This window comes from Poecilia reticulata, linkage group LG18 (assembly GCF_000633615.1).
Source record: "Poecilia reticulata strain Guanapo linkage group LG18, Guppy_female_1.0+MT, whole genome shotgun sequence".
In the NCBI taxonomy this organism is placed as follows: domain Eukaryota; kingdom Metazoa; phylum Chordata; class Actinopteri; order Cyprinodontiformes; family Poeciliidae; genus Poecilia; species Poecilia reticulata.
In genome coordinates this window covers 9,741,794-9,758,200 of record NC_024348.1, presented here as the reverse complement: position 1 = coordinate 9,758,200, position 16,407 = coordinate 9,741,794, and the positions used below count along the sequence as shown (strand labels likewise).

General features: G+C 39.4%; 1 protein-coding gene across 2 annotated transcripts in view; it reads left to right on the top strand.

The window, feature by feature from the left end:
- Nucleotides 1–16,024, top strand: part of arap2 (ArfGAP with RhoGAP domain, ankyrin repeat and PH domain 2) — a 130,621-nt gene extending 114,597 nt beyond the window's left edge. For both annotated transcript variants that reach the window (XM_008435470.2, XM_008435469.1), the window contains exons 27-33: nucleotides 1,566–1,694; nucleotides 3,102–3,235; nucleotides 4,323–4,405; nucleotides 8,891–8,926; nucleotides 9,774–9,837; nucleotides 14,687–14,812; nucleotides 14,912–16,024. In XM_008435470.2, the coding sequence (XP_008433692.1) occupies nucleotides 1,566–1,694; nucleotides 3,102–3,235; nucleotides 4,323–4,405; nucleotides 8,891–8,926; nucleotides 9,774–9,837; nucleotides 14,687–14,812; nucleotides 14,912–15,262 (923 nt within the window). In that variant the 3' untranslated portion in view covers nucleotides 15,263–16,024. The remainder of the gene's footprint in view (nucleotides 1–1,565; nucleotides 1,695–3,101; nucleotides 3,236–4,322; nucleotides 4,406–8,890; nucleotides 8,927–9,773; nucleotides 9,838–14,686; nucleotides 14,813–14,911) is intronic.
- The last annotated feature ends 383 nt before the right edge of the window (nucleotides 16,025–16,407 follow it).

The window sequence follows — 16,407 nt, the reverse complement described above, 5'->3', positions numbered from 1 at the left end:
ATTTCTTTTAAATAACTGGTTCTAAGTAGGTCATTTTTTTTAACAAGCCTTTGATTTTATTTTAAAAAATTTTCCCAGGTATCATACTAAAAGATGACCAGCAGAGAAATATCTGTTCTAAACTTGATTCTGTAATATCACTGACTCCTGACATAAAACGTGTACTCAGCACTTGTGCATTCCTAAATGCATCACATCATAACCTTACTATATTGAAAGAATAATTAATTATATATCCCACAATTAAACTCACTGAATCCCTGAGCAACAAACGCCCAAGCTTTTAACTTTCTCCTGTGGTCCACTTTGTGTCCAATTAGTGTCACGTTACCGTTTAAGGTTGGCATTTTGTTTCACGGCTCGTGGAAAGAACAGACCCTCATTCGTTGGCCTGGCGATTAGGAGATTATGCCATCTCTTTAATGAACCGGCGTCTGTGTGAACGCGGCGGCACGCTGAGAAATTATCCGAGCATCATTGGTCTGATGATATGCACATTAATTAATCATCGGTGCCGTCGTATGTCATAGATTACCTTCATCTTTCCTGCATGATCGACCTAGAGAGCTGACCCGCCTCATCTCACATTAATAGGCAACGACAGCTCCTTGTGCTTCGCACTTCACCATTTGATCGTAGAAGAGAACCGCACAAAGAGGAAAGTCGGATTCGTCACAAAGCTGCTTAGCTCGCCCGTCCCCCGTGCACTTTTCATCAGTTCACTTGGAGTTTACACCTCACTCTTGTGTTTATTTTCCTTCTCAAAAAAAGTTCCAGAGGACATGCCGTCCTCTCCTAACAGGGAAGGTGTGTTGAATGCTAAACATATATATTTATATATTTGCTGACAGATCCGAATATTTTCCACGCCAAAACCAGCACGTCTCTGGAAGGATAAACAGTCGAGGCATTTTTGAAAGGCTGCGGCTCGACAGGTTTTGCTCATAAAAACCACAATAAGGGAGAGGGAGTACGTTAATTAGTCATCTTGGTGAATAGCTTCAGATAAGCACGGTTAACGAGAACAATGGGCAGAAAAAGGGGGGCTGGGGGGAGCTAATATTTGTTGGGAAAAGAGGAACTAATTCCGCGGCCCGGGTCTGCAGAGATTCCAGCTCTGAGATAAGCTCTGTGTTATTAATAAGTTATGCCACTGTGGCTCCCTTTACCTCCTTTGGTTATGAAAAACACGGGGGTGTAGAAATGGAATCATCAGAGCAGAGGAGGTAGTACACAAATTATCAGCTTTTTTTTTGGCTGACAGCATGCACCCCTGTTCACCAATTAGGAGGAGATAATAGGTCTATTTTTCACATGAGTGTGTTTTTATAATCAGCTCCTGATATGATGTAGATAATTTAAACTGCTCTTTAATGACAATGGGAGGAACAACAAGATCATAATGTCGCTTGGTTTACATGTGTTCGTCCTGGGTGTGAATCGGTGCCTTGCGTGTCGAATTCGAGCGAGGTCAGAAGACAAGAATGGCTTTGTTGTTGCTTTTTGGGGGATCTGTTACGTTCCCTATCACAATAACTATCACAAGGTTTGTTGTTTTTCAACAGAGCGTCCGCTGCACCACAGCGAAAAGATTCTAGAGCAGGTGCTGGAGTGGAGCACCTTGGACTGCCCGAGCTCTGCTTTTCTTGTTATAAAGAAATTTGCAGGTGCCAAAAGAATGGCTGGAGGAAAAGGTAAAGTGTGATGTCAATGAAGCCCTTACAGTAAATCTCATGCATTAGTCACTGTGCGACCAGGAACTGTGTTATTGTGTTTATTATCAGTAATACATTACAAAATCCTCCTCAGGAAAGTGTCACGAGATCCAATATTTACATAATGTTTTGAGTGTTTTGCCCAGAAGAAATGAAGGGTTAGTACAATACTCTGACATCTGTAAGTAAAGAGCAAAACGATTCACCGCCAAAAAGTGACCAATAAGCAGTGGAAAGCTGTTGCTAATTTGCGTTAGCTAAAAGTAGCTTTAGCTAATATCGATTAATATCGGTAGATATTAACTTGTGGAACCGTTGGTTAGAACGAAAAGACTATTACAACACAAACATAAATGTTAAACTAGAATGAAATTACCATATTTTCCGCACTATAAGGCGCACCTAAAAACCTTCAATTTCCTCAAAAGCCTACAGTGCGCCTTATAATCCGGTGCGCCTTATATATGGACCAGTGTTGAACCACAACATGTCTAGCACCTACAGTAAGCAGCCTCCGACTTCATTTTCCGCCGTAGAAGAAGAAGAAGTGCGCGGTGCATGCTGGGATAGTTGATAATACATTTAAAGCCAGGGGGGGTGGAGGGGCGGGGGAAGAGAGACAGAGACGGAGACTGCGGCGGCAGCGTCTTGGTTGGTCTGTGTTACCCAGGAAACAGTTGGGCACAATATCGCAACACCAACACCGTGAGTGAAACAATGACTGGGGCAGACTACTATATAAAGTACCACTTCCTTACAAATGTGGATGTCTAATAATAGAGTACAAATCGGCAACCCAAACTGAAGCGTCTATTCTATGCGCCTTATAATGCTTATACTGTATATCCTTATATATGAAAAAAGTTTTAAAATAGGCCATTCATTGAAGGTGCGCCTTATAGTCCGGTGCGCCTTATAGTGTGGAAAATACAGTAGTATCAATATACATCATATTTCTAAACTATAACTAAATTACAGATGTATATATTCAAAGCAATACTAACTAGGTTAATTTGGCTAAATGTTATAAGTAATGGTAAAAAGAGACTCCCAGATGTTCTATGTGAAATCTGACTTGCATTTTTGAAAAACTAATTTAGCTATATATGACACACTCCCAAAGTTCAACAAAACTTAGTGGAAGATATTGACTCAAGGGACCTCGTTTCAAATGCATGCTATACGCTTGTATAGCATGTATACAAGCGTATACATGCTTGTATACGCTTGTATACTTCTCATTTAAGCGCAACATAGAATCTCAATAAAATACATTTGAATGTGGAGACATTCTACTGTTAGCTTTATGTTTGCGAGGCACAATAAATCTATAGATGCTCTATTTTCCAATACTGTTTTTTTTCTTTTTTCTTTTTTTTCCAACAGATCCGAGACTGTTTCTAAAGAGCGACTATCTGAAGTTCAGCGATGGATCCTCCAAATTGCTCTCGGGTCACAAATTCCAGGACAAGTACGTTGTACTTCGTTCAGAGAAACTGCTTCTTTACAGGGACATCAAAGTAAGTACCCCCGGTCCCCMCCCTTTTTTTTTTTTAGTATCGGCTTCACACGCTGTCACATTCCCCCAGTAAAGACTTTTAACCATTTGGGATTTTTTTTTTACTTGCTCGCGAATCCTAGTCCTTTGGAGGACTGACATCCCAAGGAAATATATAAAAAAAAGGTTTAGAAACTTCTTAGGAAAAAAAAAACACAAGCGCTAGCTACAGTGGGGCGAGCATACATCACTGCAACCTAATAGACCCAAACCCAGCCAGTCTCTGTGACATCTCGTGTATCTGTTTCATATATCCCTGAGCGTAGTGTGGAGTTCTTAGATTTTTAAATTACAGAGGAAAATAAAACATACTCATGGCAGCAGGCTCCATATTTCTTTCCCCCCTTTTTTTTTTTAAACAAAAAGAAAGAGTGCAGAATTTGCGGGAGAGAGGACCAGCAGGATCGAGTTCCCTGGAGGGCTTTTCTTCTCAGCACATTTCTGCAGTTGAAACATGGGATTCGTAAAGGAGTGTGAAGAAGTGTTAATAATTGATGGAAGGGCTGCCTGTAGGGTGGGAGGGGGTAGTGTAGGTAGGAGGCAAAATGAGTAGGAACAATATATATATAAATATATATCCGTGTGTGTGTGTGTGAGAAAGAGAGAGGGGAGTTCTTGCTCTGCGAGTTTCTCTAAATATGAGGTTGCAGAAGAATGTGGCTAATTACTGCATAAATACACGGTAAATTAGAAGTGTTACTGCAATTTAATTGATATTCTTTGGCCTCTGCAATTATTGCCAGGTCTGTATTTAGTGCAAATTACGCTGGATGAAACGGAGAACGGGGTGTGGGTTTTGATGTGTAGGTGTCAGAAGCAAAGCTCTAACTTTGATTTTGTTTGCTTTGTTCTCCTTCACTTTGTTCTTTGGCAGTCGGAGGATTGGGTTTGCCGGTAATGATTCAAACTGATTGCTGCCTTTTCTGTGATTGTTACTTGGTGATTTTAGTTTAGCTCGTCGTGTTTTCTTTTTACATACGTTTTTATTGCCAAAATGTGTCTTATTTCTCTTGTCTGTTCTATAATGTTTCTTTCTTATTTTTGTCCAGAACACTAAAGCGGAGAAAGAGATTCAGTTGAAGATGGTAAAATGTTACCTGGGCCTGAAGAAAAAGCTCAAACCTCCATCCAAGTGAGCAGTAACATTTTCTCTGAATCCTGAAGTCTAAACATGTCTAAACAAAAAAAAAGCATATATATAGAATTTTATCTCGGTTGCACTTGTTGCATTGCATGTTCACTGTTATCTTTTACCTGTGAGGTAAATTGGTGCAGCTGAAGTGGAGTGGCGTTGACAGAAATCCAATTAAAACCTAAAGTTATTATAGACGTAGATCGAACATTTGGAGCAACATGTGAGCAAGGAGGCGTTAAATAATGAGCTTTAACATAAACATGAATGTCAGGGATTCACGGTAGAATGCTACGTTAATTAATTGTCCAGTTTTTGCATTTGAATGACATGAACCTTTCTGACAAATCTATGAGCAAATAAAAATAAAAACTCTTCCAGATTAAAAACAACATACAATTTAAAACTAGATCCCGCTGGAGTTGAAAGCCAAGTAAAATAGATGGGTTTTAAGACGAGCTTTAAATACAAGTAGTGGCCACATTTGTTGGTGTTGTTGTTTGGATCATCTATAAAAGCTCAGTCTTGTTCTCATCTGACCAAACCGCACAGTTCCCGTTAAAGTCCCAGTTGGGTTTAGTGAGCTCCTCATGTTGACATTTGCGACAGTAGGGGGGGAAAAGTGCATCTTTTCTGGCATCACTGTTGGCATCTACTGGTCGTAATAGAGATTTGGTGACTGTAAAATACCAGAGTTTAGTGCAATTTTCTAACAGTTATTGAATCCCTCATCATCCTGCGTATCCTGCATGTTGCATTGGATTTTGATCCAACCAATGCTAGGTTGGATCAACATGCTTTACAACTGACTGCCATGCAACTCATGCAATGCAAGGTCTTCTTCGTGGTTCTTAACTCCCTCACCATTTTCTTCTTCTCTTTATTTTGCCCGGTGGCGAAATAAATGTTGAATTCTGCCCGGCCTTGTTTAAGGGAAAGAGTTGTTGGGTTTCGCTTAAAGAAAAGAAAATGGTGGTTAATTTAATTTTTTTTTTTCTGTTCAGAAAATTGTTGATGTTTTCAAGAATAAAGTTGGAATGCTGAGAAAAAAGGAGAAAAACATCAAAGGGAAAAAAAAGTAGCAACAGCCTAACATCTACAGAAAAAGCCCATCGCCTCGACTTTTATTTGACTTTTTCGACTACAATCTTACACAGGGTTAGCAGCAACAAATAAACAAATAAACTTCTACAATTTTTTATTCTCCAGGAGACCTTAGTACTATATGAGATATACCTGTACAATACATTGGAAATTTAACAGAGCGATATCGCTATACGCAGTCAGTATTGGCAAGAATTGCTTGTACCGTTCGCTCAGGATAAGGTAGCTCAATGTTATGAAATTCTGCAATGGCGATTGGTAAATATCACAACGACGATCTCAGTTGCGATATATTCCTATTTTTGCCTTTGCTTGCCTCTATTTCTTGTGAAGTAAATTATCCAGTTTAAAATTAATAGCATCTTTTTAATTACCTTGATTTAAAAAAAATAAAATAAAATACCGGATTGTGTGTGTGCTGAAAAAAAAAAAAAAAAATATATATATATATATATAATTAAAAAACATCTATAAACGGTAAAAAATAAATAAAAAATAAAAATGTACAAAGAAAACACATTGAACCTCTGTGAGCTTTTGTCTTATGTAGGATTTGATTCCAGCAACACAGATCAAAAAAAGTCTGTAACAAAGCCAGCAAAAGCGCGATAAAACTGTGTGAGGTTCAAAAGAAGCCCCGTGGAACATTTCACAAATAATTAGGAAAATTTGCAGCGTGTCAGTAACGTGACTGGGAATAAAAAGGAACATCCAAGGGAGGGAAAGTCCTTCTGAAGTGAAAGCGGTGTTCACCACGCTGTGAAAGACTTGCAGTCAGTTTAAAGAGAAACGTCTCTTGTTGTGAAATAGATAGGATCTTGACAGTTTTATCTTCCGGAGTCGGCGCATCTTCTTAAACAATTCCCAGCAAATTAGAATTCCAGTGCGTACAATGTAGCGCACGAACACAATGAGAGAATTCATGAACGCCGTCAGTATTTCCTGAGAGCGCCAGAACATAATATTGTCGTTCACCTAAAGAACTTGAATCGAATGTGGCAAAAATGAACTTTGTTCCGTTTAAGTGCGTCTGGAGCTGCTGTGAAATTAAAGTCTAAAGCTACTTGATGTTGGAAAGGATCACCAGTTTTCTTCTCGAGGACAAATTATGGTTGCCGTTTGCTTGTAAGCAAGCAGTCTGTGACACTTATGTCTGTATTTTTATGTTTCATTCCCTCACTTTTAAGTTTTTTTTAAATAAAGATAAAACTAACAGTTTAAAATTATTTTCATGTTTTTCTGATCTTTGTGTGACGTGTCTAAATACAATCGAGATTTTAGTAATGTGCAGCATCAAGCACTTTGAAAGTGCTCACTGTCTGAGCTGTGTTGATTGTTTTGGTTGTTCCTTATATTATGGTTTCTTGCAACGGCTGGAATTTTGGTTAATGTCTCTCAAAAGAACTGCAGTATCAGAGGCAGGTTTGTTGACTGCTTGGCCCACAGATGTTCATTAGGACTAATTGCCCGTTTAGAAAACCTATCCTCGGCGCATGATTCCATTTATTTTGCGAAGTGCACCTGTCCCTCTTGGAGCAGAACGCCGCACGAACACAAGGCTGGCACTTCTACGCTTCATAGTCAGGATGGTATTTTCAGACTTATAAGTTTCTGTGCTTTTCATTCACGGTGATTGTTACGTGAAAGGTTTACTTCTTAGTTTCTGGATTTGATTGTGAACACTCAAAGCTTAAACATTCTCCATTTTCTTGTTGTGGAAACACGAGGGAGTAATGTGTTTGAGGACTCTGTAGCACTAGAAAAAGAAAATGATGCACACATTCTTACCAAATCTTTTCTTCCCTTATTAAAAAAAAATATTTGGTTTTCATTAAGGAGGACCACTGTTCCTGTCAGCTGACAACGTTTTGCCTCCTCATAGGAAACATAGCACACCAGTTCATTTTACACTTTGCCGAAAAGGATTTAACATGTATCTGTTTCCACAAACGCAAATGGTTAATTTGTTATCGTAGCTTCCGACACGTGCCGAAGCTGCAGCGGCGGGTTTCCGTTGCTGAATCAAAGAGCGAATCTTTCGGAAACCAGCCCCATAACTCACGTTGCGTATTCATAATTCCTCATAATTTTCTCCGTGTCAGAATTTTCAGAGCCAGGGGAAGTGTGAAAAATGAGTCCAGCGAGTGGCGGTGCATTGTTCAGGGCTTCACAGGGAGAAAAAAAAAAAAAAAACAGATAAGAGGGAAGGACTGGGAGGCAAAGAGGGGCAGAAAAGAGAGGATGGTGCAGCGTGGTATCATGAATGTACTGTTGAGTGGGCTGTGGGAGCGATATTACGGTGAATAAAGAAATAAAGACGGAGTGCTGAGGAAAATGGAGAGAGTTGTGTTGAGAGGGTGGGGAGAGCCAGCGCTTCAGTACCTCATTAGGGAGGGTTCTGTCTGCGAGCGGCCTACTGTGATGCGACGTTGGATCGGCTGCCTTAACTCGCAGGAGTGGAGCTGCGGGCTCTCAGTCCCTGCCTCTTATTTTTTTTTCCTGCTTTGTTCTCCCCTTCGCTCTTTTGCCCATTTTAATGTATAGCTGTGGAAGTTTCTGATGCACAGAAATTTGGTATTTTACACCATTATGGACACAGAACACATCTCCTTCTTGAGCTGTACGATGTATGTAAACTTCTCGATTTGAAGAAAGCAATAAATACATCTTTGACATATTCTTTCTTTTATTATTGTAGCATTTTGTAATTGGATCTAATTTTGGTCATTCTGACCTAAAACAAGAGAAGTTTGGTCTGACTTTACTTCAGACAGTGATGGGGGGGGGGGGCGGGATACCCAAAACGGATGTCTCTTTTTATTTGATGCGTGTAAGCGTCTGGTTCTAGCCGTGTTGCACAGTGAGCTCCAAGCTTCAGAGGTTTTACATTTAGCCTAACTTGTCTACACATTATGTTTCTTCATACTTTTGGGCTTATTCAGATGAGCAGCAAATGCTGTGTGTGTAGTGTTTTGCCTGGAGGACATTGGGTGCTCATGCATAAACATATGCATCGGAATTGCTCTAATTAATTGCACAGTTAAGCAGCAGGCGGTCAAAATGAGTTTTTTCTGATCCGTTCTTTACACGCTTGTGAAACGGTTTTGACCTTTTCCTATCCGTACCATACTTACTTCACAACTTTTATAGGTTTAAAGTTTGGGGATTTGTGTTAATCATTTGGTTGAGGATTAGACTTGCACTGTGAGTGTGATTGGGTGAATGTGTCTGTCGTATAAAGCACTTTGAGTGGTCAGTATGACTAGAGAGCACTATATGAGTTGAGACTATTTATCATTTTAACAAATGTGTTCTTAGATTTAATGGCACAGAAATTGCTTTATCTGATCCATGTCTTTTTTTATCTTCTTCTTTTTACAGCTGGGGTTTCACAGTTTACACAGATAAACATCAGTGGTGAGTCCTGTTCAAAACCTAATTAACTTAAAGCTGTGATTTCTTCTTTTTTTACTCTGTCTGTGTAAAATATTGGAAAAATCAAAAATAAAAATAAAAACCTTGTGAGTAATATGGAGATTTCTTCATGATCTAAATGGGTTCATTGTGGGTGATGAGAATCAGTTTGGTGGTGGGAATCATGAAAGCAGAGCCTAGCTGATTATTAGTCCAACATTTTACAAAGTAACATATGAGTCAAGTATGAAACTCAAAACATTAACATAAACCAGCAATGGGAAATTAAAAGAAACCTTCTGTCAGCCTTCTCGGCTCTTTCCTAGCTTACACCAAAAATAATTTGAGCATGCACCTGAATTCATTTCAGTTTAAATAAAAAAAAAAAACATCTTTTTGTTAGGACTACATTCTAATTTCAAACGGCCAATGCCTTGATACATTGAATCACAGATTTTTCCTTCATGTAAGTTTGTTTCTCCTGCAGAGAAAATGAGTATAATTGAAAGGTAGACTGATGTAGACCATTACTGCCTCTGTATTATAATTCAGCTTTCCTCTATCATAGAATAAATAGAACATGTATTCGTATTCGCAAACATGCAACAAATACATTTTCAAAACATTATTAGTTCCTTCATTTAAATACTGTATGAAATGCATATTCACATCCGGGCTGTTGGGTGGATACATTACTCAATTGGGTGACTGCTAATGATGGTGAATCCCCTCTTGCCAAGTCCATTTATGATAATGCCTGAGGTGTTCCCTTTGAAGACATAATGTGCAGTGACGTGTAGAAAATAGCTGAATATCTGTGAGTGATGTGACCAAGTTTCCAACCCCACAGGCACTTCTGCTGTGACAGGAGGGAGACTCAGATCAGCTGGGTGGCAGACATCATCGCTCTGAAGGTACAATCTGTCACAGCTAAAAACATCAAGAACACGTTAGCGTTTTGCTAACGAAAACACTTTAAGAAGCAGCTAAAAGCATACATTTGAACAATTTTAGATTACGCTTCTGTGGTTTGGGGGAAAAAAAATTAAAATTAGGTTTGATTTATTAATTTTTTTACTTTCAAAGTAAACAAAAAGTAATTTTGCTTTTTAATGTGGACTTTATATTTATATAAAAGTAGAAGTAAAAAACATCTGCTCAAAGTAATATTTAAAAAAAAGCATTTGTTTATAAGGCTTCTGTGTTGAAATCATGTAATCATACTCACTCTAAAAGTTTTAAAAGTACCTTTAGGTTCTGGTCCTTAAAAAAATGAAAAGAAAAAAGACAAAGTTTATTCCTCAAGTAAGGGTAGTGCTACTTCAAAACAGTATTGTTGAAGTCGAAGTAAAAAAAAAAAACGGTATATTAGAAGCAGATTTGGCTTTTTTTTTTTTTTTTTTTAGGTGAATGTACCGTAACTGATTAAATGTAACCACTTTTATCAGGCATTGAAATACACTTAGCTTCTCCAAAGTGAAGTTGAATTGTTTGAAGAACTTACTTTTGAAGGACGTTTTGATCCCACTTCTTATTTGTTGCAGCTTGGACAGAATATTGAGGGAGCCCACTTTGTTGGATTAGAGGTAACGCCACAGTGGGATCAGCTTCAATGTCAGCATTACTCCCTTATATTTTCTTCCCCTGACAAATGATTGGAATGGAACGCCGATTCATTACAGCATCTGTCTTTTACCCTTCTGTCAAAAGATTGCTATACAAAAGTCTCCACTGATACGTGCTGCCGATATTTTTGAATGAGCTCTGCACTGGTGGCAGAGCTTTGTGCCAGACATTCCTCATAGATTTACATTAGATTTTTTTACATGGCGGCATCACACAGCTCCTGCAGATTTGGTGGCTGAAGATCTGTGACGTTGAACTTGAGTTTAGCTGCGTACATCTCATCTCTTTTGGCGAATAGAGAAGAAGCCTTTAGACTATTACAGGCCAGTTGTCATGTTCAAATAACCACTTTCAGATCATTTGAGCTTTGTAACATGTTGCGTCATCCTGCTAAAAGTAGGGCATCAGGCCACTTCCACTGGCCTGAATAGTTCAGATGCAGATGCATCCGTGCATCTGAACGTGCTTCTCCAGATTCCAACCCTGCTATCCGAACGTGGTAGTTAAAATCGTTACATTTGACCGGACAAAGCTTTCCAACCTCACATTGACCTTCTTTATTGAGCCTGCATAAGATGTAGGTTCAATATTACTTTTTTTTTTTTTTTTAAGCTGACAAAGAAATTGACCCAGTGTGGTTTTCTGCTGCTGTAGTTTATCTGCCACACACACAGATATTTTATTTTATGTACCTCGTTTGTAGCGAGCAGTTATTTGAGCTGCTGTCCACACACGACTGCCCGCTGCGTGTTTTCCCTTCGGTTTCTCTCTAACCCCAACAGATGTTTGGGCAACATTCACCGGCTTCTAAAATATTCAGCGCTTCTTGCACCGACAACCGTGAAACATTCAAAGCCATGCAACGCACGCTTTCGTCTTTATTCTTAATTGTCGATTTGAACTCTCGCAAGTTCAGCACGTACTGATGCCTGAACGCCTTGAGTCGCTGGAGTATGATTGGCTGATTTTCTGTTTGCATTAACGTCATAGTGTGGCTGAGTGTATCGCGATTAAGTCATTTCAGCTAATCACAGCAAAATCACACAATTTTTCTTCCCTTGTGAATTAAATAGTTCAAGTCGGAAAAGGTAGGAATTAATGTGCATCCGATTATTTGAAAACAGTAATTTAAGTACAGTATGAAATGTCGTCACATACAGTAAAGCTGAATAGTTTGCGAAGCACAATATGTATCCCCCTTGCCAACCAAAGCTTTTGAACATGGCTGCGTGCTTCCCCTCTCCTATATGAGTGAAGAAAAAAAAAAACAAACAACCCTGGATTACTGTCAGAATAAATGTACTTTCACTATTAAAGTTGTTAGAAGTAGAAGGTGTAAATAAATGAATTGCATGCCCCCCCCCCCACCCCCCAATCAGTCATTTCTGTAGCGCTGCTAAGGCACATTAAACGCATAAAGCAGGCAGAGGACTGTAAAGTTTTTCGAGGTCACTCAACAATGACATAAATCACTTTATGTGGAAAAGCTGTGAAAATAAGGTCAAGGCGACTGTAACAATCACATTGTGGTGCTTAGCCCCCAGACAGAGCGCTGTGTTGTCACTGTCAGCCGCTGACACAGCACATATGACATAAATAATGCAGGCCAAAGCAAACGCAGGCAGAGCCGCCATGGATGCCACATATTCTCGAGACATTTTTTTTTTTTTCTTCTCCTAACGTTTCTTGCTGCGACTCGTATTTTCTCATTAAAATAAATAAGCGAAACCCCCTTTTTTCTCCCTCATTTTTAATCTAAATAACTGAAGTTGTTTTTGTTTTTTTTTCTTGTGTGTGTGCTCAGCACATTTAATCAGTATTGGCACTCCTTTATGGGAACCTGTCTGCGGCACAGTGCTGTTTATCACGGGTACTTACTGTAAAAGCCTTTTAGTGCTTTAGTTTGGGTTAGCGAGTAAAAAAAGGGCAACGCTGTCAGGGGAGATTGATCTAAAGGGAAAGGCAGTATTTGTTTTAAAGGTGTTTATTTCAGTGCACTCTTTCCCTGCTCTCTGGAGACGCTTTTAGCTCGGCAACAGCTAAATCTATAGCAGACCGGAGCGGGCTGAAAGTATTAGGATCCTCCTCCTAAATCCTCTAAACATTAGGATTGTCAGCTTCCAGCAGGGAAGCTTTCTTGGGAAGGACACCAGACCCCCGTGCGAAGGGCAAAAAAGGGAAACGTGTGCACCAGAAAGTAGTAAGACAAGAGGCTTCGGGTTTCTCGTGATTTCCATTACCTGTTAGCAAGCGTTGTACTCCCACAGTTTCCATAGCAACCGGCGCTGGTCGGATCTCACTCCACTGTGAGGTGTAATGAGTGATGGTACTGATGAGGGGCTGGGAGGAGGGTGTAAAGGTCCAAGGACAGGTTCTCGCAGCGGGAAAATGAGGGTTTGTTAAGGAGGCACAGCTCCTGTCGGTCCAAGGGGGTCGCCGTGGTTTCCAAAAGGGAAGTGGAGGTTTAGCCAGAGATCAGAACTCGGGTGGACTTCATGAATTTTCTCACTCAGACTCTGTGTCCGTGCTTGGAGGGAGTACAGCTACGCCTCAATAAATCACAACATCCGTGGAGCAGCAAAATGATTTAAGTAATTCAAATGTAAAAGTAAAGCTCATTCATAACACATTTGTCCCACACTGATGTCTCTCATGCTTTTTGCCTTCTGTTTATTTTTGATGAATATGACTTAAGCCCTTTTTAATTTCACTTTAGTTCCACTGAAAATTTGATCTTAATATAAAATCAATCAAGAAAAGAAAGATGTTTAGCGCTGTATCATGTTATGGCTGACACAGAGGGGAAGAGTGCTGACTTGACAATTGTTCCCCCAACCTGTTGTGATAATCAGTGCGACCCTCCAAAGTGCATTCTTGCAGAAGCTGGTTGCTCACTCAATGCTGTCCAGCCACATTGATGCAAATTTGAATGGAAGGAAAAGGCTGCAGACTCGAGCTATTCAGATATATTAGCATGTACATTTTTTTTTTTCTTTCAAACGCTGCATTCTTCATCCAGTAATGCCATCTAATATTTATGGACGCCTCTGAGTTATGCTCTTAAAGCTGAAGCTTTCTTTTAGCGGTGCAGCTGTTTACAACTTTCTGGTTCTGGTTCACGAGCCGTTTGTTCTCCTGGGTGTCTCCCGTATCGCCGGATTCAGAATCAGATAAGAAAGCACTTTCTTTCCTTTCTGTTTTGGCTGTAAAGATATAAAAATGTAAGTTAGGGTTTGCAGTTTCTCTGACTTCCTCCCCAGACGAGTTTATTATTCCACAGCAATGGGCTGTGCATTTCCTGATAAAGAAAACACTAAAGCTGAAAGTGTAAGTATCAGCTTCAGCATTTTTGTTTTTCCTCACCTCATGGACCTGATTGTTGCCCCGTCTCTGGAAAAATTAGCACCCAGATTGAACTTAAAGCTAATTTTCACTTCCAGGATATCAATGTTGACTCCTATTTCTTTAAACCAAAGTATAATCAAACGGAGCTCTGAGGAATTGCAAATTAATTTGTGAAAATAGAAGTCAGTTTCAGCTAACAAGCACATTTATCAAACTCTGAAGTGTTTCTATACAGTAAGAGATGCGGCGGTTCGGATTATTGTTTTTTTTTTTTTTTTCCTCCTGGTTACCTCGCAGAAACAGCCAGTTACAATTTTCAATGCTTTACCGCATGATTTGTGAAAGAATGATGATGTACCATCTGGATCGCTACACATCAGTCTGTATCAATCTGTATTTGCGTCACAGCTGCAACTTTGCTAAAAGTCATTTGCAAAATCTACAAAGTGTAGCATAGCAGTTCTGTTCCTACAGGTTGGAGGGAGATATCATTTTTTTAATGATTATTTTTTACATTTTTTCCCTGACAATATGACAATTTAATCGCTTTGCAACAATTCACAAAGTCTTTCTGTCTGTCAGTATTTTACTTCGGAATACATGATGCACAGAAACATAGTTGTGCTGCAACTTTAGTCCATATATTAAGTGTATATATGTGTATAAACTTTATACAAACACAAGCATTTAATAACCACCACCTGAACAAAACTGGGATTTTTTTTTTTTTTTGGTTCATTTTAAAACGGTCTTTATTTTTCTTGAAGTTTGTGCTCCTTACTGTTTCTTTAGCACGGGTCTGATCTCCAGATGAATACCGGTGGCTCCAAAGAAACTGGAGATCTCAAAACATCCAGAGGAGGCGCTGTAACAGAAACCAGCAAGGTTCCGTCATACAACCATACCTTCAGCACGCAGGCAAGTCAATTACTCAGACTTAGTTTATCTTCATCTCATCACATGTTGTTGTCTAAAAGATGTAAAAGAACAACTGAATCTTCTTTATTTCTCCTGTAGTTGACAGACAGGAGGGTTTCTCTTGGAGACGCTGACTTGAGGACAACCAAAGTCTCTGGTCTTCACCTCAAAACCAACACCATACCCAAATGTTTAAAGCCCGACTACCTATCACAGACCCCAGAGGTTCCTCAGCGCAGAACCTCTGTGGACATCTGCCAGCCTCAAAGGCTGCCTCCTCCATCCGTGCCTAGACACACGAAGCCCACGCCACTGCCGGTTTTACCTCAAACTGGCAACAAGGCGCCTTGCAAAAAGCCCATTCCAGGCGTTGGGGGAGCCATGCCCCCTAACTTGCTCAACGAGCTGAACTTGGTCCTCAGCAAGAATGCTCGCAAGACCACTGAGTAACAAACGTGAAAAGAAGCTTGGTAGTTGAAATGCAACTGGTGCAGAGGCTGAAGAACATAACTGGAGTTTTAGCTGGAAAGAGCCAGGTTGTTATTTTTTTCCCGCGCATTGCTGTTGAACTTTGATTCTGAACGCTGAAGCGGATGCACAAGGTGGGAGATGCAGCGGATGTGGTACTAACCCAAAGCACTACACGGTGTGATTTAAACGCTGATCTTTGAAACTGAGAGAAGTCTGGAAAATCCTGTCAGGGATTGCAAATGAAAAGTTAGCTTGAACATTTCCACCTTTACTTTAATGCCTGAAACGTTTCTTTAAAGAAGCTTGTTTTTAATTGTACAGTAGTGGTACAAAGTATTTAAGAGCATTTTTAGGACTTTTTTTTATTTTTATGGAAGACTGTCCTGGTCAACATGTTAGTAAGTTTATGTGTATATATAATACATAGTGCTTCTTATATTTTAATTTAAGCACCATTTTTAAATGTTCCTTGTGCATGTCTGCATATAAAATTCTAAAAGTTGGAACTTTGAATAGATTCTTATTTTTATAAACACATGATGCAACACGTCTGGTAGAAGGGGAAGACTTAACGCGCCACGTGTATTTATATTTCATAGGTGACTTTTATACTGTAACCTTTAACTATACAAGTGGAGGTGTTTTAAGCTTATAATTAAGTGGCAAACCACTTTAAACTGTCTGCCCTCAAATGTATTTTTAATGTACAGCATGAATATATTAATAAACTCTGAAAAATGCTTTGAGGTGGTGTTTTAGTGAACAATTTAATCTTTAATGATTACTTATTTCCATCTGCTCAGTATTTCGTTCCCGTTTCACCTTCAAGGATTTTCATGTAAAATGCTAGCTTAATTTCAAGTTACAGTACTAGTGTATCTCATAAACCTATTTGACTACTGCATTTGATAAGAAAATGTAATGGTGCATGTATTTGTACTAAACCATCATGGTTCACATGCCGGTGCGGTTCACGTAATGGGACAATACGCAACGTTGCTCATATACCAAGAATAGAAAAGTCAACTCTTTTTTTTTTTTTTTTTTGCACTGGTTTCAATAAGAAGCACCTTAGAAAATAAGTTGCTTAGCATGCTGTCAATTTGAACCGCATGAACACCACA